A 27,864-nucleotide genomic window follows, 5' to 3' on the forward strand; every position below is an offset into this window, starting at 1 on the left:
TCATACTCTTAACTAGACTCTGTACTGTCTCTCTATTTATACAAATGTGCTTGACTCTCTTACATTTAAGAAATATTTCACTCTGGAGCTTCCTTTTCCTTTAGATACTGCCCTAAGTCTTTTCTTTCTCTTAGAATTGAATACATCTTCATTCCCTTACCTCTTAATCACCCCAAACCCACTGGCTTTACTTTCTTGTTTTTTTCCACTGGAATTGCTCTTACTAAAGTTACCCATAGCTCTTTGGTTGCTAATCCCAACAGACAATTCTCATTACATTTTATTTAAACTTTCCTGCATGAAAACTCTCTCCTCCCTTGCCTTCTAGGACACTATTTGCTCTTGTTTTCTGCTTTCCTCTCTTTCCTCCTTTGGCTCTGGCATGGGTGTTTCCAAGCCTCCAGATCTCAGCTTTCCTCTAGCCTCCATCTACCCAAGCTCACTGGGTGATCTCTCCCACATACATGTCCTCACCTACCATTGATATCCTGGTGAATTCTACATCTCTGTCTATAGCCAGAACTTGTATTCTGGGTACCAGATCTCAAAAACCTCTTGTTTAACGAACATTACATCTGGATGTCCCATAAGCATCTCAGTCTTGAAAATGTTTAGAACTGAACTCTTTATGACTCCTGAAAACCCACTTCTACCCCACATTCCTTATCTCCTTGAATGGCACCTCTGTCCACCAGGTGGTCTAAACCAGCCACTTCTGAGTCATGCTAATACTTCTCATTCACCTGTATACACAATGGATTTTAAATCCTGTTGATTCTATGCCCTCCAATCTCTTGGATCTGTTTCCTCTTTTCCCTTTCAGCTGGCTCTTTGTTCCTCACCTGTATGACCATCCAGATGACCTGTGGACTGACCTCCCCACCATAGCCTTGGTTGCCTCTCCTTGCTGTCACGGTTGCTCTTTCTGAAACCTGAGTCTGATGACACGTGACTGAGGAAAAGCCCTGACAGCTCCTCATTGCTACAGGATTAAGTTCATATTTCTTAGCCTGGTCACGATCCAGACTTTGTCTCGTCTCCAGCTCTGCCTCGCACCACTTCCCACCCCCTCACCTCTGGGGGTCCCCCTTGCACACTTGTTCCCTCTCTGTGCGTGGGCCCATCCCAATCATCTTCCCACTTGCACTTGGCCAATTCCTTTTCTTCCTCAGGACTCCGCTCTGACTCTCCCCTCTCCACTCACCCTCACTTCATCTTTCTCTCCATCACCTATGCTTCTGCCATTGCATGTACCAGCTGTACCATTTCTTTGTCCCCTCCCTACAACGTGAGCTCCTTGAGATTAAGGAGGCTTGTCTTTTATCTTTGTACACTTAAGTCTATCTCTTTGCTGACATATAGTAGAAACTCAGAAAATGTACCAAATGAATTAATGAAAGTAACCCAAAAGAATATATACCTAATGGAAGAATTTAATATAGCAGCAAGAGAACAGATTTGTCATTTGGGGAGTTAAGCAGCCCCCTTAAAGTCTGTGTATCCGTTAGCTTAGGCCATTTTTTCCTCCACCTCCATAGTAAGCCATCGTTTGAGATCAATATGGAGTCGGGGTACTCCATCCAACCCACAAGAAAACCCCAGAAGTACCAAGCTTCCTCAGATCCACCCAGCACCACATCCTCAGACATTTGCTAGTTGCAGCCCTTGGACTTCTGAAATAGTTTTGGTAAAGCTCACAAAAAGGTACCCACAATATGTCTTAGTAAAAGATGCACTGTATCAATATATTCTGAAATCAATGTGCTTTGGGAGGGGTTCAGTAATGCTTCAGATATGGGATCAAATTGTCTCCTTTTTTGAAGTTAATATGGAATTTCACATAACTGGGAGAGACGTAGCTGGGGCACTCAGAGGTCTTTTTCATTGATACTCATTTGATGTCTTATTATTTTGTCATTGTTTTCAGACATCAATAGCTAGATATACAGGAACAAAGTAAAATAGAAAATTGAGGTACTTATTCAAAGAATTATGGCAAACCCTTCCCTCATCTACCATATTCTCACAACCATACCTAGATTTTGGCCTCCTCACTATATATTTGCATACCCTTAGATAGCATGAGCTTTGAAGTCTGAGAAATTTGGTCTGAGTCTTAACTCTGTCACTTACTAACTGTGCAACATTAGGAAATTTACTTAACCTTTCTGGACCTCCATTTCATCATCTGTAAAATGGGGAAGAATATGAGTACAGATGATTGGTCTGATGATTAAATAAGATAATATGTATAAAGATGGCACAGTATATGGAGCATAGTGAGTCCCCAGTATATGCCAGTTTTAATATTTTTATGAGGTAAATAAAATAAACATTTTTGAGGTAGAGGATGGGAACTTTGGCTTATTCAGTTGTTTCACACTTCATTTCCTTGCGGCCATGTCTCTGTTGTACATGCTTCCAATTAAGAAAACAGTTCGCAACATGTCAACTCATTGGCTATTCAAACTTGGGGTGAATAGAGGACAAACATTATTTTGCCATTTGAAGGAAACTCAGAGAGGCTCGGAGGTGAGTGACCAAGATGGCAGAGTAGAAGGACCCTAAGCTCACCTCCTGTCGTGAGCACACCAAAATCACAACAATCTGCAGAATGACAATTGTTGAAAAAGACTGAAACCTAATAGAAAAGATCCTCTACAGCTAAAGACATAAAGACGGAACCACAACAAGATAGGTAGGAGGGACAGACTAGAGATATAATCAAATCCCATATTCTTGGGTGGACGACCCACAAACTGGAGAATAATTATGTTATAGAGAGGCTAAGGGATTGGTCCAAGGGCACACAGAGCTTGGACACAAACATAAGATTTTGGGTGTTCTCTCATCTCCAGTGCTGGGTCTTGGGTCTGTAGCATCTGCCAGTGTCCAGTGATCCTTCTTCGTGGGTCTTGGAACAAGCAAAAGGGGCTTTCAGTGAGTCAAGCTTGGAGATGTGGCCTTGACTGAGTGAACAGGCTCAGTACCTAAAACTTCACCAGGTGACTCTGTGGGTGAATTAATGGCATTTCCAAAAAGAGCTCAACAAATGGGTAGGGAGACAATGAGTGTGAGGGTGTGAGGTCGCCTTCACTGTACCTGGTAAAACTTACTCACTTGTGCTCTTTTCTTTTTAGCAATAATTTGCCCTTCTGGATGACTTAACACAGCAACATTCTTTTCTATGAGGAAATAATTTTAAAAACATGGAGAAAAAAATCCCTACTGCCATGTCATACAGTGTTCCAAGGATTGTTTAATGTCTTTTTTTTTTTTTTCGGTACGCGGGCCTCTCACTGTTGTGGTCTCTCCCGTTGTGGAGCACAGGCTCCGGATGCGCAGGCTCAGTGGCCATGGCTCACGGGCCCAGTCGCTCTGCGGCATGTGGAATCTTCCCGGACCGGGGCACGAACCCACGTCCCCTGCATCGGCAGGCGGATTATCAACCACTGCGCCACCAGGGAAGCTCTGTTTAATGTCTTTTTGAACCTCACAGTTCTTTAAGCATAGTGAGCCCTTGATAAAGGTTTATTAATTTGGTCTGTATAAATGAAGAAAGTGTTTTGTTCTAGTCAAACATACTTAGAGCTTTTTGCAGTGAAAAGGTTTATGTAATTAAGTAGGTTCATAGCACACAATGCCTGCATTTCTCCAACGTTAGAAGATATCTCATTGTTTTGTAAATATATTTGAGATTGTCTTAGAAAGAGGCCCAGTGTTTCTCTTGTTACTTCCATCCTGATTGGCCTGGACTTTGAAAAACAGGTATCGGCAAGGGTGAGTGCCAAAGGGGCCCTTAGTAACTGCACCCCTTCAGGGGAGAAAGAGCTGTGGCAATCACACGGCTGTGTCTAGAGCAGGGATGATATTTCACAGCTAGGGCAAGCCACAGGCTTTGGAGTCAGATGGAAACTTATTGCTCTATGTGAACTCAGCCTAGCTCATGAGCTGCCTGTTTTCTCTTCGTAATGGAAACTCAACCAGGTCTAGGCTGGGTTTTCTTAGCCTAATCCAATAATTTTTGATAACCCTGATAGTCCAGTTCTTTGTGTTGCCCCCCCCCATTCCTATGTTAAATCCTACAGTCTAATGTGATGGTATTAGGAGGTGGGGCCTTTGGGAGGTGCATGGGTCACGAGGGTAGAGACCCCATGAATAAGATTAGTGTCCTTATAAAAGAGGCCCCAGAGAGTTCTCTAGCCCCTTCCACCATGTGAGGGCACAGTGAGAAGATGGCTGTATAGGAACCAGGAATGGGTTCTCACCAGTCACTGAATCTGTCGGTGCTTTGATCTTAGACTTTCTGTCTCTAGAACAGTGAGAAATAAATTTCTGTTTTTTAGTCTATGGTATTTTGTTAGCCCAAGTGGACTTAGACAAGCTCGAAGTTCAGTTTCCAAGTCAGGGCAGTCTCCCATCTGGAGAGTTTTCTTCACCCTTCCTTCAGTCCTGGTCTTACTGGTGCTGTTGGTTCCCCAGGGTGTGTCCCCTCCACCTTCCATTCAGCCCCTTTTCTGGAGTCTCCTCCTGGTCCTCCAGATGCATTTCTCTTTGCCATTTCCGACTAGCACCCAGACTTTCCTTTCAGGCATCCCTTGCACCACGGGGTACAGAGAAACGTTCAGAACTTTTCCAGGCCCACAGGAGCCCAGAGAAACAGAGACTTTTGGTAGATGCACCCCTTTCCCCTAACTGCTTCCTTACATTTGTGAGATTATTTGCTTTTAAAAAAAATTTATTTATTTATTTTTGGCTGCTTTGGGTCCTCGTTGCTGCGCTCGGGCTTTCTCTAGTTACGGCAAGTGGGGGCTCCTCTTCATTGCGGTGCACGGGCTTCTCATTGCGGTGGCTTCTCTTGTTGTGGAGCACGGGCTCTAGGCGTGTGGGCTCAGTAGTTGTGGCATATGGGCTCGGTAGTTGTGGTACACGGGTTTAGTTGCTCTTCAGCATGTGGGATCTTCCTGGACCAGGGATTGAACCTGTGTCCCCTGCATTGGCAGGCAGATTCTTAACCTCTGTGCCAACAGGGAAGTCCCGGGTTATTTGCTTTTGAAAGGACAAGTGAAAACAAGGCACAAGGGACTTTTTCCCTCCAAGATCTCCCAAATGCTAAGTCTGGGGTTTCATATAGCTGCCCAACAACACACCCCTAAATCCAATTAACACTAGGGTTCTCATAGTGTGGTCCACAGACTCCGGTCCCCTATTTTCATCACAATACTAAGAGGTTATTTGTTTTTCACTGATGGTGCAAAAGCAATGGCTGTAAACCTGCGGTACCAATCAAAGCAAATTATTCTAGTATTCTTCACCACCATGAACTCACAGAAAAGAAAGAAAGAAAGAAAGAAAGAAAGAAAGAAAGAAAGAAAGAAAGAAAGAAAGAAAACAATGCCATTGTTACTTAAGAATGCTCTTGATGAAACAATGAAAAAGTTTAATTTTGACCTTAATTACATTTTTTTTTTGCGCGTGTGTGTGTTTGTGTTTTTTTTTTTTTTTTTTTTTTTTTTGCGGTACGTGGGTCTCTCACCGCTGTGGCCTCTCACGTTGCGGAGCACAGGCTCCGGACGCGCAGGCTCAGCGGCCGTGGCTCACGGGCCCAGCCGCTCCGCAGCATGTGGGATCTTCCCGGACTAGGGCACGAACCCGTGTCCCCTGCATCGGCAGGCAGACTCTCAACCACTACGCTACCAGGGAAGCCCCCTTAATTACATATTATTGTAATATTTTGTGAGACAAAGTGGGAAGATGCGTAAGGCACTTCAGCACAGCCAGGTACATTTAATGGTTTTCTCAAGAAAAGCACTGTGTGATCGTTTGAGTTGTTGAACTAGCTGTTTTAAAGTTGAACACCATTTTTACCTTCTGAAAGACTGAATAACAGATAAAACTATGGTTTTTCAGACTTGAGTATCTGGCAAACATTTTCTTGAAAAGTAATAAAGTGAGCCTGTCACTTCAAGGAAAACAACTGGCAGCATCTTTGCTAATGATAAAATCTAAACTTTCAAGCCCCGGATCCATCATTTACTAGTAAATCACTTAACTCTCTGACGTCTTACTTGAAAAATAGGATGGCGATAATACTCCATAGAGCAGATACAAGCATTAAGTAAGATAACATTATAAAGCATTTTGTACAGTGCCTCCTGTGTAAGTGTTCAATAAACATTGGCTTCTATCATAGCTACATCAAGTTAAAACAATCAGATTTCATTTTCATTTGTAATTTGACCAGACACATGAGTCAGTTCCACCAAAAATGTTTAACCTGATCTCCAAGGAAATACTCTCTAAAAATTAGATGTATTCATAGTTCTTTGATAACAGGGCAACTATGAAATGACAATAGCCCTTAATAAGATAATGACAGGCATTGAGATATTGGGTTTTAAGCAAAAATTCTCATTTCTTTAGTTTTCCTCCAGGAAATAAATAGGACTAGTTGTGTGGTGGTGAAAAAATGCACAGAATAACACAAAATATTATACAAGTACCTGTCAAAGCTTACTACTTAAAAGCGGCGGATCAGCAGCAATGCCAAGGTACACAAGGCCGTCTGTGTTCCTGCTACACTGAAAGCAACAGCCATTGAAGGATGTCTTGATCATTATGCCATTAGTCTCACACTTCTCCTGTAAAGTCAGATGATTTTCCAAACTGAAGAACTTCTACCAAGGCTTTGGATAGGAATTAATGAGAATTCAGGTTATGTTACATTTGGGGGATAGGCAGGCCATGAAAAGCAGAGAAGGGAAAAAGAAGCCAAAATAGATTGGATAATAGCAAGATAATGATCAAGAGATTTAAAAAAAGAAAAAAGGAAAGAAATGTACCAGAAAAGGTTGTGAAAAACTGTAGGAGCCTGTTAATGGGATGTCACAAGGCTCTTTAAGATATTTTTGCATTTTCCAAATAATTTTCTGTTTTCGGCAACGATTGCGTCCCAGTCTTGTACATCAGCACAGTTCTTCTTCTTTTTTTAAAAAATTTATCAATCAATTAATTTTTGGCTCCATTGGGTCTTCATTGCTGTGTGCGGCCTTTTTCTAGTTGCAGCGAGCAGGGGCTACTCTTCATTGCGGTGCGCGGGCTTCTCACTGCGGTGGCTTCTCTTGTCGTGGAGCATGGGCTCTAGGCACATGGGCTTCAGTAGTTGTGGCACATAGGCTCAGTAGTTGTGGCTCGCGGGCTCTAGAGCACAGGCTCGGTAGTTGTGACGCACGGGCTTAGTTGCGCCGCGGCATGTGAGATCTTCCCGGACCAGGGCTTGAACCCGTGTCCCCTGCCTTGGCAAGAGGATTCTTAACCACTGCGCCACCAGGGAAGTCCCCAGCACAATTCTTATATCTTGTTTGTGAACAACCATAGAACCCTTTTCAATCCTTTTGATCACTAGGCCCTATACTGTGAGATCTCTTATCTTTGGAAGGCATTTCTCTATAAATAGCTACTGAGATGCCTTCTTCATGAACAGAGAGGCAATAATTTTCACAACATTCAAAGGGCCAACTAGGTCCATCCTTGTCACTTTTCCCTTTGATCCAGACGGTACACTTTCTCTGAACATTTTTTTGACTCAGATGGCAGTCAGTGCAATTATTTGTCCCCACTTAAAACTATTTTGCAAATGAGCAGGAAGTACCAGCAGCTTGGGATGGGGAGGAGTTGTGTGGCTTGTTCTCCGTGAGAAGGCAGCAGCCACATGGTGTAAGAAGTGTCTGGTTAGGTTCATAATTACCTGAAAACCATCAAGCCAGAAGCAGCCTGTCAGTTCTGGTCCAGGAATTCCAATTGCTGTTTCAGTTGTTATGGAAACTGACCACACTGCTTCCTAAAGAATTCATTATTCCAACAAATATTTGTTGTTCTAGTCATTCTGGGGCATCTAAATGCGTGATGCAGACACAGGGATGGAGAAGCACAGAGGAGGAAGGCTGGAGATCAGAGAAGACTGCACAGAGAAGTAAGAATTAAACCTGACCTTGGGGCATGATTAGTCAGGGGAGAAGACATTTCAGGTGAGAGGACTGACAAAAGCAGAGGAAAGTTCAAGAGACAATAATGGTGCAGGTGAGACTGGGGCTGAAGACTCCTGTGTGGGAAAAGGGGAAGACACACTGAGGCCAGCAGGGAGAGAGCTTTGGAGGCCAGACTAAGGAGTTGGACCCTTCTGTGGGCAAAAGGGAACCAGGAGACTTTAAACCAGGATACTTTAGGAATATTAATATTATTATCTTAAGACTAACAGTGAAGATGTCAACCTAGGTTCTGGCTAATACTACAACCCTACCTGTCTTGGTAGCTGTCAGGACAATAATTTGAAAAACGAAAAATTCAGCCATCTTCTCATATAGACAAAACCACACTTACTTTACTGAAATCAGCTGACTGTTGTTGCTTAAAGCTCATCAAAACTGCTATGGGTGTGTCGACAACATCCCGAGTATTTTTATGAGGTTTCACATTGACCTGCAATAATACAGCCTCAAAATACCAGCCTGCCATCTGTCAAGAAAGTACAGTTGATCCTTGAACAATGCGGGGCTTAGGGGTGCTAACCCTCCCTGCAATCGAAAATCTATGTATGACTTATTGACAGCTCTCTGAATACTTGGTTCCTGCTGATACATGGTTCTGAATCCGTGGATTTAACCAAACTGGACTGGGTAGTACTGTAGTAGTATTTATTATTGAAAAAAATCAGTGTATAAGTGGACCTGTGCAGTTCAAACCCATGTTGTTTAAGGCTTAAGTATATTTAGAACTAAAGCCTTAATTTTCAAGCAGAATCCAGTAAATAGCCTAGAAGGAGAACCATCATTTTTCTTCTTATTGCAGTTGCTTTGTACATGGCCCAAACAGTAAGCTGAAATCTTTCTTTTCCAGAATAGTGACTGACTAACAAGTTGAAGTACAGGAGAGTCTGGCTGATATATAAAAAAAGAAAACCTTTATTCAGAGCAGCAGTTTTTAGTGTGGTCTGTGGACCCTGGAGGGTCTTAAGGTTTGTCTGGTGCCAGACTTTTTTTTTCTTGGCCGCACTGCATGGCATGTGGGATCTTAGTACCCCAACCAAGGATCAAACCCGCATCCCCTGCATCGGAAGCACGGTATCTCAACCACTGGATCACCAGGGAAGTCCTGATGCCAGATTTTATATTGTGCTATTTCACCTTCTGAAGGGCTCAGGGCTTAGTAACAGGTGAGCTGAGATCTTTAGGCCTGGCTAGATAGAAGCAATATTTGAAAATACACTCAAAATTCAAGTATGGTGCCAAACCATGGGTAAATCTGAAATAATATTATTCTTAGAGACAATAACAACAACCACAAAACGTGCTGTACTATTTTTAAAAGCTTTTTTTGGTACCACATTATTAAAAACACAGATTGCTATGTGATAATAAAGCCTCATTCTTCGGATTCCTGAACTTCAAGTTTAAAGAGTCTCCCCTTTTCCTAATTTGGCCTCTAAGATAAAAGCTGGACAGAAAGTATAATTTATTGTGTATAGTCTAGATGCCAAGATAATTGATTAAAATTTGTGTGGAAAGGGGAATTTTCTTTGAAATTATGATGATGAGTTTCTTTTCAGTAAGGAGTAGACATTATGTACTTTTACTTTCTGAAAAGAATGTAAACTGAGTGCGGCAATAGTCCATCCAGTTCCCAAGGCTAAGGTCAACTAGAGACAAGCAGGTCAGAAACAGAACTCAGTTGAGCTCAAGAGTTTTCACTGCTTAGACACGCTGTTCACTTTGGCTAGACTTCGTCTTCCTCTCACCTCCCACTAAACCCTTCAGTCAACCATCTTTTCCTTTAGTTCCCTGCTTAAATGTCACTTTCACAGGGCCTTCCCTGATCACCCATTTTTACCCCAAACACTTCACCCTGCTTATTCGCTGTTTCAGCTCTTTGTTTCCTTCCCAATGCTTTGCAAGGTTTGTGATAATAATTTGATTAGTTCTCCTTTTCCTGTAAGATGGAAACTCTCTGATCCCTGCTCACTGCCCAGCATGGGTCCAATATTCAGTAAGTGGTTGGTGGATGATTAAATGTGGAGGACTGTCTAGGGTGACAACCCACAAAACTCAGTGGTGGGGTGAGGAGGGCCTGGAAATGGGGAACCACAGCCATGGACCCTGGTCTCCTCTCTGCCACCAGTTGTTTGAATGACCTGCCTCAAACCCCTTAAATTCTCTGTGACTCAGTTTCTTCATCTGACAATGAGGGAGGTTTACTGAGAGATTTCCATGGAAGAATCCTGACTTTAGGGTGCAAGATTCTAAGTATATCTGAGTATATTTCTAGGGTGCTGATAACCATTTTTTTCCCCACTCATTGAGGAGGCGTGGACCTTTTCATTATTTCTGAATATAAATAGGTATTTTCTGAAAAATGTACAGTATTAAGTGAGTGTATCAACTTTTCTATAGACTTGACTAGCTAGAGGGAAAAGCACTAAGTTTTGAGAGGTGATCTGACGACATTTTGTCCTATTCTATGTAATTGTAACTGCTGTGCAACTAGTCCCATTTATTCCCAAGGGAAAAACTGGAAATCTGTTTCTCATACTAATAAGCTCTGTGACCTTGGAGAAGTTGCTTAACCTTCTGAGGCTCACTTTTCTTGTCTGTGTAATAGATATGTAATAGGGATGGACTGCCAACCTATAGGATTGTGTAAGGATTAAAGGAGATAACTTGGAACATAATAGGTGCTCAGAAAATGCTGGTTAACCCCAAATGAATTTTATCCCACAGTTTGTTTCCCAATGAGTTTCTTTGTACTAGGGCATAAAACAAATGAGATTGTTTTTGTTGTTAGCTGTATGGAATGCAGCGTATGGTTATTAAGATATACTTGAATATGTGGTTACTGATGTATTTAGTTTAGGGAGGAGCAGGTCATTGTTCAAACAGAAAAGGTGTTAGATTTTAACAGACATAGGCATTCTTTTACCCGTGGCATTATAATGCATTTTATTAGCATAGAGCTAAACTCAGGGGTTTGATATTCCTTGGAGTCCTGCTTTGTCTATGTTGAAAAGATACAAAGCCAAAGTAATATAAAACTGTATAAATGAAAGGAATGATCCGGAAGCCTCGGGGGTGTAATCTTGACTAAAAAAGGACCAAGACTTCAAAACAGGTTGAGAAATGAGTAGTCTTTTTTCTTTACCACATTGTTATTATGAGCAATTACATCTGAAAATTTGAGGGCTGTTACTCACCAATCAGGAAAATAATTTTACACTTTCTCAAATCTTCCGTGAAACCTTTAAAATAAGAATAATATAAGTTATACAGAAAGAAAAACTGTATTGAAGCCCTGGTTTTATACTATATAGTATTATATAGTATATAGCATAGTATAATATATACTATTACATTATGTATTATAGTATACAGTATTATATATAATATATAGAGAATAGATAGCATAGAGATAAAACAAAAATCATGAAGGTGGTGAGTGAGAACTGAATCTTGGGAACCACTGCTTTAAGGCAAAGGAATGATTAGGGATTTTTGGCAAAGTGAGACACTCTGCAAAGTTTGTGGAGCCCTAAAAGATTTCCAGTTGTCACGTGATGTAGTAGGTAGTCATGAAGTGGTTCATTTATATACACAATGCTACATTTTTGCAGGAATCCACTATTAGTTGAGTGAAAGGCCCAACTCTACCAGAGAGAGATAGAGAGAGATAGAGAGAGAGAGAGAGAGAGAGACAGAGAGCGACAGAGAGAGAGGGAATAGGGCATGAAGAATTGAGTTGGAGTAAAAGAAGAAGGAGACAAGGGAAAAAGAGCTGGAAAAAGAGGAAAGAGGTGAATTTGGGGGTCTTTGGAACCATTTGGTTTTCACATGAAAGGATTTTTTGTTATTGTTCTCTGAAATCAAACAGATGCTTCAGTCTCTTTACAGAGTAGCCCATGGTGACTGGAAAAATCGAGTATTTTCTGGAGCTTTCTGTTAAAGGCAGATAGATTGATGCTTTTAACACATGGATCCAAATGGTCATCTCATGTTCTCCATACTTCTAGTTTACTTTTTTCTTCTAGTTTACTTTTATGAAGCTGAGCAACATTTAATGTATTTGCAATCTAGGAAAGTGGTTATTATTGTTAGTATAAGTATCAGTAGTAGTATGGTTATCTTATTCCAGTTTAAAAAAATAGGTATTTAAAAAAAATTACTAGTTATTTTTAAAAATTAATGATGGTACATTCATAAAATGATAGTACATTCATACAATGTGGTCATTACAAACTAAGTTTATAGAGGTTTTTAATGATATGGGAACATGCTTATGTTATGATAGGTACAAAATATTGGAGATAATGTTTGTATATACACATGTATTCTCAACTATGTAAAAATAGGTATATAGACAATACAGTGCAATAAAATAAACCAGAATGTTACCCATGATTACTTAGATCATAAGGTCTTAGATGGCTCTTATTTTCTACCTTAAAAAAATTTCCACATGAATGTGTGTTATTTATTTATTTATTTATTTTTGCGGTACGTGGGCCTCTCACTGCTGTGGCCTCTCCCTTGCGGAGCACAGGCTCCGGATGCGCAGGCCCAGTGGCCATGGCTCACGGACCCAGCCGCTCCGCGGCATGTGGGATCTTCCTGGACTGGGGCACGAACCTGTGTCCCCTGCATCGGCAGGCAGGCTCTCAACCACTGCGCCACCAGGAAAGCCCATGTGTGTTAATTTTATAACCAGGAAAAAAAAGAAACTTTATTCATCAATCAATCAATCCCCATCCAGTTGGGACTGAGTTGATTATTTGCACTTGGCTCGTGTTTATGTGCCTTTTCCTCATGAATCACCATTATGTCATTTGGTGACTGTAATTTTTACATACTGCTCTTGCCATTATCATCAAATGACACTTTATCTACTACCTCATGCTCATGGATCAGCAGGACTAGAGCTGGGGTTATTTAGAAAGTCAATTCACTTACTTGCATATGCTCCCAGTCAATGTAAATATATTTCCATGGACCATAATTATAACAACAGTTAGTACAGAGTGGAAATGATAGAAGGTATTTTTTTCTAGGGAAATCATGAAACTTATCTTTTTTTGGACAAACTCAAATTCACATAATTTTATCTATTTTCAGTTCCATGTGTAGCTAATTATGTTTGGGTTTTTTAGTTTTGGCAAGACTTTTAACATGACAAAATTATGAAGCAGTATAATTTGGGTGTTTCTTAGGTTGCATCCCAATGGTACACTGCAGAGTAGTAACCATGATGCAGGAAAAAGACTTTTGTGTTCCAATAAAATTTGAAGAATGGTGAATTAAAGATAGCCAGCTCTCTTTTCTACAGGACATGTGGGAGTCTTGCTGTGCTCTTATATATGTGAATCTTCCAAAGGGGATTGGGTATTGTGTTTTCCAAACATTTTAACCAGAGCATCCTCTCTTCACTGAGCATCTTGGGGCTCAAGTCCTCTGGGCAATGAGGAAATGCATCTCTTAGTAAGGCATCCCTTTGATTCTTTACGTGGACAAAGAGGGGAGAGAGCCAAAGAGTCCCAATCTTAATCATGTTCCCTGGCTAAGGGAAAAGTACAAGCTGTTGGTAGATTATTATCTCTTAGTGGTGTTTAATAAAAATGACATGCTCAGAGCTACTAAAATGACAACTTTTGTCTGAGTAAAGAAAACTCACCTCCTATGGTGTCTTCTTCAAACACATTTAACTGGTCATCACCCTGTTTATAAAAAATCAAAATATTAGATGATAATACTAACAGGCATTGTACTAAACTTCTTGCCAGCATTAACATACTTAACCTTCCAAACGACTCTGTGAAGGAGGTACCATTATTACCCAGCTTTTACAGATGAAAACCATACTGAGTTCAAGAAGTTAGTTGCCCAAGGTCACGTAGTAGTGAGGGACAAAGCCCAGATTTAAACCTGGGCTGTCTGTCCCCAGGGTTCATGCTCTTTGTAACGGGTACAATATCCTGCCTTTTTCCTTGGTGCATAACTCTCTGTGGTCAGAAAAGCTGATGTAAAGAAGACAAAACTGATAGAAGTACTTGAAGCTCACTGGTAGGAAGAGTACAGCTATTTTACAAACAACTCCATGATTTACAGCTGGACTTGGCAAACTTTCAGGAAAGGGCCAGAGAGTAAACATTTTTAGCATTGTGAGCCATATGGTCTCGCTACTTAACCAACAGCCTCAGTTTGCCAATCCCTGAATGAAAGCATGAAATAAGGGAAGTTGGAATGACCAGCTTTGATTGATGCCTGCCTTTTAAATTTCCATTTTATTTTTTAATCAAACAGCTCCTCCATTTTCCTTACAGAAAAACCCATGATGGTTGGGAAAAAAATCCAGAAAGTAAATCTGTAAAAACGCATTGGTGAGATTTCTCACTCCCACCTATGTCTCTATCCATCCCATTTTCTCATTGCCTGACTCATCCCTTAGAGATTACCACTCATAGAAGTTTTTTGGGGGGTATCTTTCCAGATACACAAAAACTGACTTCTAGGTATCTATGGATACACTTGAGTATAACTATATGATCTTATTACCTCCATTACACAGAAAGAAGCAAACATATTATATATGCATATGTGTTTATAATATACATACTAATCTGATAATACTGTTCTTCCCTTTGCTTTTTCACTTATCAATATATCCAGGAGAACCTTCTGTATCCGTACAGACGTTCTTGGGTTATACAGTATTCCACTGTATAGAAGGTACCAGAGTTGTTATTGTTTTTAACTGGTTCTTTATTGATGGACCATTGAGTTGTTCGCAATCTTGGACTATTTTTGAAAAAGTAGCACAATGAATAAACTCATATAAATGTCATTTCACACATATATACCTGTAGGATAAATTCCCAGAGAGCGTGCTGTGCAGGCAAAGAATAAATGTATTTATAATTTTTTTTTTTTTTTTTTGCCGTACGCGGGCCTCTCACTGTTGTGGCCTCTCCCGTTGCGGAGCACAGGCTCCGGACGCGCAGGCTCAGCGGCCATGGCTCACGGGCCCAGCCGCTCTGCGGCATGTGGGATTTTCCCAGACCGGGGCATGAACCCGTGTTGCCTGCATCGGCAGGCGGACTCTTCAACCACTGCGCCACCAGGGAAGCCCTATAATTTTGATAGATGTTTCCAAACTGCTCTCCCTAGAGGCTGTGTAGTTTTTCAGGGACAGCCTCTGGCTCATGCTTTACTCCAGCCTCTTGCCTCTAATTTGCTTTGATACAGGAGTCAGTTAAATGAGGTTGCCTGGTTGTATTAATGCTCCCCTTAGGTAAACTGCCACAAAAGCACTTTGTTTGAAAACAGAGCCTTGCCATCCTTTATATAGAACATACGCCTCAGGGCAACTTTATTGCTTGTCTTCCTAGATTTGCCTGTGTATCCAGAGCTATTCCAGGTGAGGGAAGAGTATACTATGGACTAGTTATTCAGGGACACATTTACATTAATTAACTCCTCTCCGTGAATAGAAAGAAACATCCACTATTCCTCAGTGAACCTCCCCCCACTTCCCTTACTGAAATCATTGCATTTCACATTGTGCAGGGATCGTCTAATCCAACTCTACCACCCCTGCTCTCCCATTTTACAGATGAGGAAATTGGTAGTTGCAGAGGCCATGTGAGGGGCCCGTGGCCATATCATCATGTCCTTAGTGAGGCCAGGGTTGGGATGAGAACCACGTCTCCTACCACACAGTCTGGCTCCTAGAGATTTAGTCCCATCATCTTAGCTGCCATAGTGGACCTGTTAGTGTCCTGCAGCTCACCTGGCTGGTACACCCATCCCCCGGCTGCTGCTAAGAGCACACAGGAGTCTGGTCCCTCCCTCAAGCTGGGATGACTCTGGTATAAGTTGTTCCCCAGTGGTCCCCTTGAGATCAAGTTGAAGCTAATATCCAGCTGGCTTCTCCCCTGCCCTATCCTGCATCTCTCCCTGTCTCGCAAAAGCACATCTAATAACAAACACACTTGCAAAGATCCCCATCTTAGCCTCTGCTTCTAGGGAAACCCTCCTGAGACAGGGACCTAGTTGAAGCAATTAATGTTTGCCTAAGATGCAGCTACATAGAAAGAGGCTCAATAGCCTTTGCTGGAAAAAAATCGTTTAATCAGACTCTGCTTATTGCTTGTCAAACAGCTATTGAATATATTCAGGTAATGCTAAGAGGAAACCATGAGGTCTTTTCTCTCAATTTTTAATATTATTGTTGAATTATCGACTTACACCCACCTTATAGGCCAAACTGTAACAGATCTTTCTTGTACCTGGCTATCATGTCTTGGAGTTTGATCAGGGTTAATCTGAATTCATAAAACAATGCACCAGGTTATAAAAGGGCTTTCTGACCTTTATTTGGCTTCTTGAGTCTGACCTGCTTTTATCCACAGCTCTTATTTACAGTCTTCTGTTCTGTTTGCCCAAGTGCTTCAGATGAACCCCAGCTTCATTTCCATGAATGCATTGATAGTGAACAAGTTTCTGGAGCATAGACACAACCGTCAAAAACTATCCATCAGGAAAGTACTGCACTGCAGTCACTGACGTGAAAACCCAGGTGAATGGGATGTTTGATTGCAGGGTGTTATTTTCCAGTGATGCTCAATAAACTTCACAATTGATCTTTTGTAGATAAAATTTATCTGACATCTTAAACATACACACATACATGAAACAACCAGTGAAAGGCAAACACTTCTGGTTTTGGTGAAAAAATATCATACAGCCTCCGGAGGCCCTAATTCTTATCTCCTTTCTTTTCAAATGCTAGGTGTGTTCTGCGTAAGAGGCATTAATTTCAGAATGTCAGTTATATAAGGTGCAAAATGTTAGATAAGCTTCTTGGAGAAATGGCTGATAAGGTGTTTATGTCAGGTTCCACTGTAGCTGCATCTTCTGTGAGGTATTCTTGGAGAAAACACAACCCACTAACAACCGAGTTCCACCCTGGGTACCTGTGGGTGCCTCTGGGGGTTGCAGCCTTTTACCTTGTTGCTGCTCCATCCACTCAACCCTTTGTTGCCTGTAAGTCTGAATGCGGGGTTAGGCTTTGTGGGTACAGTGAGACATAGAAGACTTTCTGCAGTGTAAAACTAGACTTTGGGGGCATGAAGCGGCATACCAAATATGAAGAAACTTACAAAGAGAGGTAGTACAAAAACAGGCACAGATTTATGTAAGTGCCATTTGTGACTCACTAGTCTGGAACCCAGACACAGCCTGCAATGACGCTGTTAATACTGGCGAAGGTAGGAAAGTCTGCAGCAAAACCACTAGCTCCCAAAACCCAACTCAGGCTGCCACATTTTTTTTTTTTTGGTATGCGGGCTTCTCACTGTCGTGGCCTCTCCCGTTGCGGAGGGCAGGCTCCGGACGCGCAGGCTCAGCGGCCATGGCTCACAGGCCCAGCTGCTCCGCAGCATGTGGGATCCTCCCGGACCGGGGCACGAACCCGTGTTCCCTGCATCGGCAGGCGGATTCTCAACCACTGCGCCACCAGGGAGGCCCTGCCACATTTTTTTAATGCTAGGTATTTGATAATATGTTGGTAGTTGATTGTGAGAAATCTAGAATCCTACTGAACACATTTAGAGCCTCAGGGTAGAATTGGTGGCTTTATGGGGAAGCTGGATTTGGACTACAGATTGGTTTTGGTCTCTGTCCCTCATTCCCAGTCAAGCCAGAGTGTAAGGAAAGTGAAAGCAACCTGCATTCAACTTTACTTCCCTGCGTGGATCTGTAGGCAAGCAACTACTTCTGCAAGGCTGGATTCTGATATTCTTTGTAGGAAGAGCAGCTAATTGGTGTGTGTGTTTTCCTTTTGGATCAGAGGTCCTATTATCTTCACCTTGAGATATGGATGTTTTGTCGCTCCCAGTGCCTTGAATTTTTGGTGGGCAAGATCCAAACAACATAGCTTCATAGATGGTTCACCAATCATAAGGCATTAAGTTCGTTCTTCATCCTGCTTTGATGTGAGCGTAGTGTCTGCTCACATCATAACCGCTGGTTATGGGACCAGCGGCCCTGTCACAAGCAGATCACCTCATAATATGAAGCTGACACTTAAACAGTGCTTTACAGCTCTGGCAGCATTTCTACAGATATGATCTTACTGGATCCTTGCTGCAACCCTGATAGGAATGATGTAACTAAAGTTCTATTGTACCACTGGATTGGGATGTATCTGAGTTTCCACTGCTGTGCAGAGCTGGGCTAAGGACTAACCTCAGTGCCCTGATACCAAGCTACATTTCCTCGTCAGCATCCTCTTACTGTCATGTGTGTGTGTGTGTGTGTGGGGGTGGCAGTCATCAGATCCCCTACTGCCCCTCCTTGAGTAGACAGTGATGATTTTTAAAATCGTTTTGGGGACCACAAAACAAAACTTCCCCTGGGAAAGAGAGGGAAGTAGTAGGTCGTTTTGGGAGTGCTTTCCTAGTTCTCGTTTGTATTAAACAGTGTGTGTGTGTGTGTATGCCCCTGGTGGCACAGTGGTTAAGAATCCTCCTGCCAATGCAGGGGACATGGGTTCAATCCCTGGTTTGGGAAGATCTCACATGCCGCGGAGCAACTAAGCCCGTGTGCCACAACTACTGAGCCTGCGTGCTAGAGCCTGCGAGCCACAACTACTGAACCCGCGCACCTAGAGCCCCTGCTCTGCTACAAGAGAAGCCTCCTCAGTGAGAAGCCCATGCACCACAACAAAGAGTAGCCCCCACTTGCCACAACTAGAGAAAGCCTGCGCGCAGCAATGAAGACCCAATGCAGACAAAAAATAAATTAAAAAATACAACAACCAGTGTTTGTGTTTCATGGCATAAAAAATGTGCATAGCTTCAAGTGGGATTATGAGAAAGAGACTTTATATAACAATGAAATGTCACAGCAAAGATTAATTTTTGGCCCTAAAATTCACAAATATTGCAAAGAGAAAACTATTTTCTTTTTCTGGCCCTGAGCACAGATAACAATCCATTTTTAATTTCTTTCCAAAATCCAAAAAAAAAAAATTGATTTCAAAGAGATTCTGTAGTTTCTGAGACAATGTGAGGAGCAGTGTTTTCTAATTTTTTCTTACTTCAACTACTACTAAGCAGATCATCCAAATTCTGCAAGAACCATGAACCATGAAATGCTAGCATATGAGGATTTTCTATTTAAATTTGTCTAAAGACACTATCTCTGGTTATAAGAAGCAATAGTACGGAAGTAGGGCTGGGGTTGAGGCACAAAATGTCCTACAGTTCTCAGAAGGGTTCATCTTTATTGAGAACCAGAGCCTTAACAGGAAAGAAGAATAATTTTAAAAGAACAAATAAAATAGTAGCATTTCCCCATTTTGGAGCCTGAAAATGAGATTTTTGGATTCTCTTTCTTTATGCCTGGTAAGGAACAAAAACAGCAAAACACCTCACATAAACAATTTTTAAAATGGTTATCGGAACTGCTATTTGGGTAATATTTGGAGTGTTTGTAATATGTGTGATCTCATCTGATCCTCCAGAAAACACTAGCGGGTAGGCAGGTTTGCTATTTCCCATATTTCAGATGGGGAAACTCAGGCTCAGAAAGCTTAAGTGACTTGTGCAGGATGCTCCAGCCAGTGGGGTTTCCTGATTCCCAAGCTCGTGTTCTAAACACCTTTCCTGCTGCCCCGGAAGGAGCATGATGACTTGTCTGTGTGTCAAGTGCAGGAGGACAGAGTGTATCGAGCGACTGCACTACACAAGGATAGGGAATGCTCATGGTGTCACATGAAAAGAGATGAATGTGGATTCATCTGCTAAAAGAGGGACTGAAACTGGATCCTGCTCATCAAGTGATTTGAAAATAGAACTCTCAAGTTTTACTGGTGAATGAAGTTTTGAAATTCCTCAGATCTTCAGCAGGAGAATATTGGAAAATGGAACAATACCTACATTGTATCAGCAGGAAGAAGGGAGAATGGTCCTTGAGAAATGCTTTGAGTGTTTACAGTTCTTTTCTAAAAATGTTTTCATTTAAAGTCATGGGCAATTTGAAAAAAAAGTATGGGAAGTGGTATGTGATTTAATTACACCCAATAATTTATTTTACAGCAAGTTTCATTTCTCTTTCACTGAAGTCTACACAATTAGAGGTCTTGCTGTGGAAGTACTTGTATAATTGAGTAAACAGGGAGGAAAAAATACAGGGGATGCTAGGCTAGCTTTTTCCCCATCTTATTAAATTGCAGGTTCTCTACATGAACTACTTTAAATAGTGGTTTACAGATCTGGTTCCTGAGGAGGAATGGTATTTTTCTTCTTTTAGGTATAAATTGAAATGTTCGTGTCTCTAATAAGAAATTTTAAAGAAAGAAGTTTTTCCCTGATGTTTTCCTGTAAGTTCCTGTTTTTGTCATCTCAAAAATACATCCAACTCAACTCATTGCTGGAAGAGTACGGAGGAAACACTTGGTCTTGGCTTCATGTGCCAGATTTGGCCCTAGGGCTTTGCAAGGCTGGTGGTTTAAAGAAGGGACCAAAGTTCTCATTCTGATTTCATCTCATTTAAAGTGAATGTTGGCCATAAAGTCACACCTGACTAGAGTCTTACCAAGGAGAGTTATTTGGCCTTTACCACTTTTGTTTTCTGACTCCTTATGAAACAGAAATAAACTGGCAAAGCTTAGTGTCAATCATTGGGAACTACAGAGCATATTGGCCTGTTTTGGGTACTTTTGTAGATGCTATGAGGATATAGGCTCTTTATGAGATAGTCTCAGCAAAGTGGAAAATCAGATGATTAGATTAAAGCATACTGTATGTGTGTTCATGTGTTTTTCAGTGAGAAAAATATTGCACAGAATCATTCATCTTCCTTTGCCCCACCGTCTTTCTTTTAAAAGGAAGTAAGAGGGCTTCCCTGGTGGCGCAGTGGTTGAGAATCCGCCTGCCGATGCAGGGGACACGGGTTCGTGCCCCGGTCCGGGAGGATCCCACATGCCGCGGAGCGACTGGGCCCGTGAACCATGGCCGCTGAGCCTGCGCGTCCGGAGCCTGTGCTCCGCAACGGGAGAGGCCACAACAGTGAGAGTCCCGCATACCGGAAAAAAATAAATAAATAAATAAAAGGAAGTAAGGGACATGCTGCGGAGCGGCTGGGCCCGTGAGCCATGGCCGCTGAGCCTGGGTGTCCGGAGCCTGTGCTCCGCAACAGGAGAGGCCACAACAGTGAGAGGCCCGCGTACCGCAAAAAAAAAAAAAAGGAAGTAAGGCTGGGAGAAGGCATATCTGGGTGGGGTGAGCAAGTGGAGGGTTGGAAGAACTCCTTGCAAACTCCTCCTGATTCCTCTTCCTTCTCAGTCCTCTGTTTGTCATGGGTGTGCCCCCTGCTTTCTCGGTGGCCTGAAGTATTTCGTGCTTATCACTATTACAGATGCAACACCCAGCTTTCCATGGACCACCCATACATCTACAGTCTAGCTCTGACCTTGCCTCTACTTCTCTCACTTTTGTTATTCTCCAACTTCAATGTCTGTGTTCAGTTCGTTGAGGTTTTAGGGGGTAAGTCTGAGTGAGGAGTGGGACAGGGTTAGTTAGTGGCCGTGGAGCATAGAGCAAAGAGGAGCTAAAGATGATCTCCAGGCTGGAGTTGGGAATCAAAGAGGCAGGTCGAAAGAAGTGTTCTTACCACTAGAAGCAATCACTAGACTTGAGACCATGGGGCTTAAGTCTCTACAAGTCCCAGGAAGGGTTCAGGAGGAGAGAGCTTGGAGAGACTGCGGGGCAGCTGCTATCTACAGCTGCTATCTACAACTTGGATAAAGTTCATGCTGTTTTGCCCAAGCTAGTTAAGATAAACCCTACATGAGATAAATAAATCTATTAATTTTCCTAGAACTTGACCTGTTTAATCTGGCCTCTGAACGCCTGCCTTCTGTGTTTGTCCAGCGTGGAATGCCTTTCCCTTTACCCTGAGTTTGATTACATTCTGCCTCTCCTCCCATCCCTCCTCCTCCCTGAGCCTTCTCCAGTCACTGCTGCGTCAGCGAACTCTAGGTGCATCAGTAATTTGACCCAGAGCATCTGTGAATGGTAATAACAGCAACAGGAGCAGGTAACATTTTTGGAGCACTTGTTACATGCCAGGCGCAGTACTGAGCACTTAACATGGATGAACTCATTTAACTGTATTGTTATTTAACTTCTTATGTGTAGGATTCACTTTCACAATAAGCCCCTTGAAGATTGGAGGCTGTCTTTCATCTTTTTGTAACCCCAGTTACTGAGATGGAGATGTGCTAGGTGAGGATTTGTAAATGATAAAGACAATAAGTCATTTTTTTTCTCCAAAATTGGGGAGGAAGAGTCATATAGAAGATACAATGTGTAGATTTCTCTGGAAAGGAGGGCAGAAGTAACCTAAGGAAGAAAGGTCTAAATATCTAAGATCTATAGCTGTCCAACAGTGGAAAGGTTAATTTGGAAGGTGGAGAGCCCCCAGTACCAGAAGTATTCAAGCAAACATGGAATGACTATCTGCCAGTGATGAGATTCCTAGACCTTGTAAGAGGTTAGACTACATGCTGTCTAAAGCAGCTTCCAATGCTGAGATTCTAGTGTTCATTCAACAACTCTACAAATATTTATTGAGCTCTGTGGTAGACAGAATGATATGCACATTCTCAAAGATGTCTACCTCCTAATTCTTGGAACCTGTGGATATGTTATCTTACATGGCCAAAGTGACTCGCAGATATGATTAAGCTAAGCTTCTTGAGATGGAGAAATCATGCTGGATTATCTGGGTGGCCCCAATGTAACCACAGGAATCATTATGAGAGGCAGGATGGACACAATCAGAGAAGATGTGATGGCAGAAGATGTCGGAGTGGTGCCATTGCTGGAAGGCAGCTACAAGCCAAGATATGTGGACAACCTCTAGAAGCAGAAAGAGGCAAGGAAATGGATTTCCCCCAAATACTCCAGAAGGAATGCTATCTTGCCAGTACCCTGATTTTAGCCCTGTAACCCCATTTTGAATTTCTGACCTCCAGAACTGTAAGATAACAAATTTGTGTTATTTTAATCCACCAAGTTGGTGGCAATTTGTTATAGCAGCAATAGGAAATGAATACAAGCTCCTCCTATATGCTAGGAACGATTCTGGATGCTGGGAATGTAATAGTGAACAAATAATTTTGACTCACTGACTTATATCAGGTATTAGTATATTAGGTATTTGAGTTTGCAGCGAAGGGTTACAGGTGATGTTTATCCACGGAAGCTTTTATTTGAGCAGGATTCTATGTGGAAGAAGAATGGAGCCACTCTGGGTGGAGGTGGCATGGAAGGCACCAGAGTTCTGCCAGGGCCACCTCCTCTGCACTCCCCCCTAAGCCCTTCGGCAGACACCCCCAGACCCCTACTCAACAGCCGACCTTCTTCTTGCAGGGTGTAGCCACCTCCCTCTTCGGATGCTGAAAATGCCAAATCCCTGCTTTCCCATCCTCTGCATGATGGGTAAGGGCTTGTGGCCAAATCTGGGCCAAAAGGATGTAAAAAGCAATCTTTGGGGGGGGGGTGGTGCTTCAGAGGAGAGATTTCCTCCCTATTCAGAAGAGAGAGGGACACACACAGAGAGAATCAGCCTCACTCACCCATTCCAGTTTTGCAAATGGTTTTGTGGGGTAAAGCGCTGTTTGGAGGCACTGCTGCCATCTTGTGACCTTAAAGGGAGGTCTGCCCACACGCTGAGGAGGGCAGATAGGAAAGAGGGAACCGGTCTGACCATGTGTGGCCACTGCTGCACCAACCCCACAACCATTTATCCCTGGACTGTGGTTAAGAGAGAAAAACACCTTTTAAACTGTTTAAGCCAACTTTAGTTAGGTTACATGCAGGCAACCTCACTGAATCCTACTGCATTTATCCACAGTTGCAAAATCCTATCTTGGGTGAACAATGGTGCAAGTATATAGAATTTCAGTTTTTGCCTCTACCTGAAGGCATTTACCACTAATTTGATGCAGAAGTTAATAAAGGTTAATAATGTTCAGAATCCAGACTTAAAATCAGCATGTTTTTAGAGCTTTTGGAGGACTGTAGTTCAGTACTCTAAGCACTTGGCTGCTATACAGGTCTGGCATGTACATGTGCTGAAACTGGCAGTCTTACAGTTTCCAGGAAGGATGCTTTGTTGCTGCTCTTCTTGCTTTTCCATTACAAATTATGATTCCTTTATATTCCTTATCATCCGCTTAAGTTGTGAGCTGTTTACTTAATGCTACCCTGTGTGGTAATACATGTTTGCACTGACAGTCTTTGGGGACAGACTAAGATCAGCAAGTTCGATGGTTCACTGATAAACTTCCAGACTATTCCAGGTACAGAATTTGTGTCTCTAAACACCCCAACCTGCTGGTGCGATAACACCCCGATGTGCAGAGCTAGTTTTTTTTGGGAAAAGTGCTAACAGGTGAAGTAGGCAGTGGAGACAACTTTAAAAAAGCACTTCAGGGGGTTCCCTGGTGGTGGTATGGTTAAGAATCTGCCTGTCAATGCAGGGGACACAGGTTTGAGCCCTAGTCTGGGAAGATCCCACATGCTGCAGAGCAACTAAGCCCGCGAGCCACAACTATTGAAGCCCGTGTACCTAGAGCCCATGCTCAGCAACAAGAGAGAAGCCACTGCAATGGGAAGCCTGCACACTGCAGTGAAGAGTAACTCCCGCTCACTGCAACTAGAGAAAGCCTGCGTGCAGCAATGAAGACCCAAAGCAGCCAAAAATCAATAAGTAAATAAATTTATTAAAAAAAACAAAACAAAAGCATTTCAGTGCATTCTAAACCCTGAACTAATGTTTCCATCATTTTATCTTATTGGTTATGATAACAATAACTACATATATTGGGCATTTTCTCATTTTCAGCCTACTGAAAAAGGTGCTATCGTTCCCAGTCTACATATTTGAAGCTGTGTGTTAGGGGTTAAGGGAGGTGCCTGAGTCATGGAGCTAATGTGAGGGCTGAGATTCGAACTCAGATCCGTCTGATTCCAAAACCTGGGCACCAACATTTAAAACCATAGCTTCTAAATGTGCCATTAAAATAAGAAAATTCGGGCTTCCCTGGTGGCGCAGTGGTTGAGAGTCCACCTGCCAACGCAAGGGACACAGGTTCATGCCCCGGTCCGGGAAGATCCCTCATGCCGTGGAGCGGCTGGGCCTGTGAGCCATGGCCACTGAGCCTGCGTGTCCGGAGCCTGTGCTCCGCAATGGGAGAGGCCACAACAGTGAGAGGCCCGCGTACCGCAAAAAAAAAAAGAAAAAAGAAAGAAAGAAAATTCAAAAGCACGGAGACAAATTATGGGGATTGGGTTGTGTTTGTATCCATACGGTGTTTTTTTTCCTTGCAAATTCAAACACTGTTTTGGAATCACCACATACTGACCAAGCTTTTTGTCAAATAATTATTTTGTATTAAAAATAATTTTTATCTATGAATATTTCTTACTGAGGCACAATTGACAGATAACATTATAGTAGCTTCAGGTGTACAACATAATGATAGTTGTATATGCAAAATGATACCACAATAAATCTAATTAGCATTTGTTACCATTCATAGTGATCAGAACGTTTAAGATCTACTATCTCAGGAATTTTTAAACATGCAATACAGTGTTATCAACTATAGTCACCATGCTGTACCTTATATCCTCATGACTTACTTATTTTCTAACTGGAAGTTTGAACCTGTTGATCCTATACCTCCCACCTCTGGCAACCACCAATCTGTTCTCTGTACGTATGAATTTGTTTGTTTTTTGATTAAACATATAAATAAGGTCACACAGTATTTGTTTTTCTCTATCTGGCATATTTCACTTAGCACAATGCCCTCAAGGTCCATCCTGGTTGTTACAAATGACAAGATTTTCTTCTTTTCTACAGCTGCATAATATGCCATTGTATATGCATTCATTTTCTTTATCCATTGATTCTACTTATGCATAATGATGCTACAAAAACACTTAAAAAAATGTCCAGTCCTGTGCCTCAAATATATTTGCCTTCTCTTTTCTAGCATGCAGTAGGTGCTCAAGTGTTACCATCAAAGAGAAGTATCATTTGTTGAGTTCCTGCCAGGCACTACAGCGGTTGCTTTCACAGATATCTCATTATTCTTATGCTAATATCATGAGGTGGGCTATACTATCCTCCATTTGCAAGTGAGAAAATTAAGGCTCTGAATATTTTAGTTTATAGTTTTACTGCCTTAAAAAGAGGGAAAAGGGGCTTCCCTGGTGGCGCTGTGGTTGAGAGTCTGCCTGCCGAGGCAGGGGACATGGGTTCGTGCCCCGTTCCGGGAAGATCCCACATGCTGCGGAGCGGCTGGGCCCGTGGGCCATGGCCGCTGAGCTTGCGCGTCCGGAGCCTGTGCTCCGCAACGGGAGAGGCCACAGCAGTGAGGGGCCCGCGTACCGCAAAAAAAAAAAAAAAAAAAAAAAAAAAAAAAAAAAAAAAAAAAAAAAAAGAGGGAAAAGGCATATTGGTTGTTACAAAATAATTGAAAAAAACTTTTTTGTTGGAGTACAGTTGAGTTACAATGTTGTGTTAGCTTCAGGTGTACAGTAAAGTGATTCAGTTATACATACACATATATCCACTCTCTTTTTAAAGATTCTTTTCCCATATAGTCCACTACAGAGTACTGAGTAGAGTTCCCTGTGCTATACAGTAGGTCTTTATTAGTTATCTATTTTATAGATAGTAGTGTGTATTGTTACAAAATAATTTTGATGTTGCTCCTTTTCTGCATCATCATATCAAACAGTCTGTGATAGGTTAGTGGCAACTGTGGCCTCACATTTTCTCTCTTCCCTGCATTTTTGCCCTTGCAATGTCACTTTGCACATACTCTCATTGAGAGGTGAGTCTTATTCCACGCCCTTGAATCTGTGCCAGTCAGACTTGCTTCAGCCAACAGAATGAGGAAGAGTGCTGGTGTGCCATTTCTGAGGCTATGCTTCAAGAAATTTTCATGCTTCCACATTCTCCCTTGGTCCCCCACCCCTGCCATGAGGATGAATCTGAGGTAGCCTGCTTGAGGATGGGAGGCCATGTGGAACAGAGTTCCATTCACCCCAGACAGGCCATCCTAGACCAGCCAGGCCCTGGCTGACCCAACAGCTGACCAGTTAGGGATCTATAAAGAAGCAGAACTAGCAGGCTATTACTCTACCTATGTATCTCTATCTATCAGAGATTTACTACAAGGAATTGGCTTACACAATTGTGGAGGCTGGCTAGGCAATTCTGAAATCTAGAGGACAGGCTGGCAGGCTGGAAACTCTAGGGCAGGAGGTGACACTGTAGACCATAGAATTTCCTCTTCCTCAGGGAAACCTCAGTTTTGCTCTTAAGGCCTTTCAGCTGATTGGATGAGGCCCACAAGTATTATCAAGGATAATCTCACTATTGGTAGAAATGTAAATTGGTGCAGCTGCTATGGAAAACAGTACGGAGGTTCCTCAAAAAATTAAAAATAGAGCTACCACACAACCCAGCAATTCCACTTCTAGGTTTTTATATGAAGGAGATGAAATCACTCTCTTGAAAAGATATCTGCACTTCCATGTTTATCATAGCATTAATCACAATAACCAAGACAAGGAAGCAATCTAACTGTCCACTGACAGACGAATGGATAAAGAAAATGTGGTATATACACACATGGAATATTATTCAGCCATAGAAAAGGGAATCCTGCCATTTGCAACAACATGGATGGATCTTGAGGGATTATGCTAAGTGAAATAAGTCAGACGGAGAAAGACAA

At 42.2% G+C, this 27,864-nt stretch overlaps 1 protein-coding gene across 4 annotated transcripts in view; it reads right to left on the minus strand.

The window, feature by feature from the left end:
* Positions 1–27,864, minus strand: part of AK5 (adenylate kinase 5) — a 240,104-nt gene that overhangs the window by 52,564 nt on the left and 159,676 nt on the right. For all 4 annotated transcript variants that reach the window (XM_059075353.2, XM_067044561.1, XM_067044548.1 and 1 more), the window contains exons 9-10: positions 13,711–13,753; positions 11,243–11,287 (exon numbers count right to left, since the gene is read on the minus strand). In XM_059075353.2, the coding sequence (XP_058931336.1) occupies positions 11,243–11,287; positions 13,711–13,753 (88 nt within the window). The remainder of the gene's footprint in view (positions 1–11,242; positions 11,288–13,710; positions 13,754–27,864) is intronic.

Source organism: Kogia breviceps, chromosome 1 (assembly GCF_026419965.1).
Source record: "Kogia breviceps isolate mKogBre1 chromosome 1, mKogBre1 haplotype 1, whole genome shotgun sequence".
In the NCBI taxonomy this organism is placed as follows: domain Eukaryota; kingdom Metazoa; phylum Chordata; class Mammalia; order Artiodactyla; family Physeteridae; genus Kogia; species Kogia breviceps.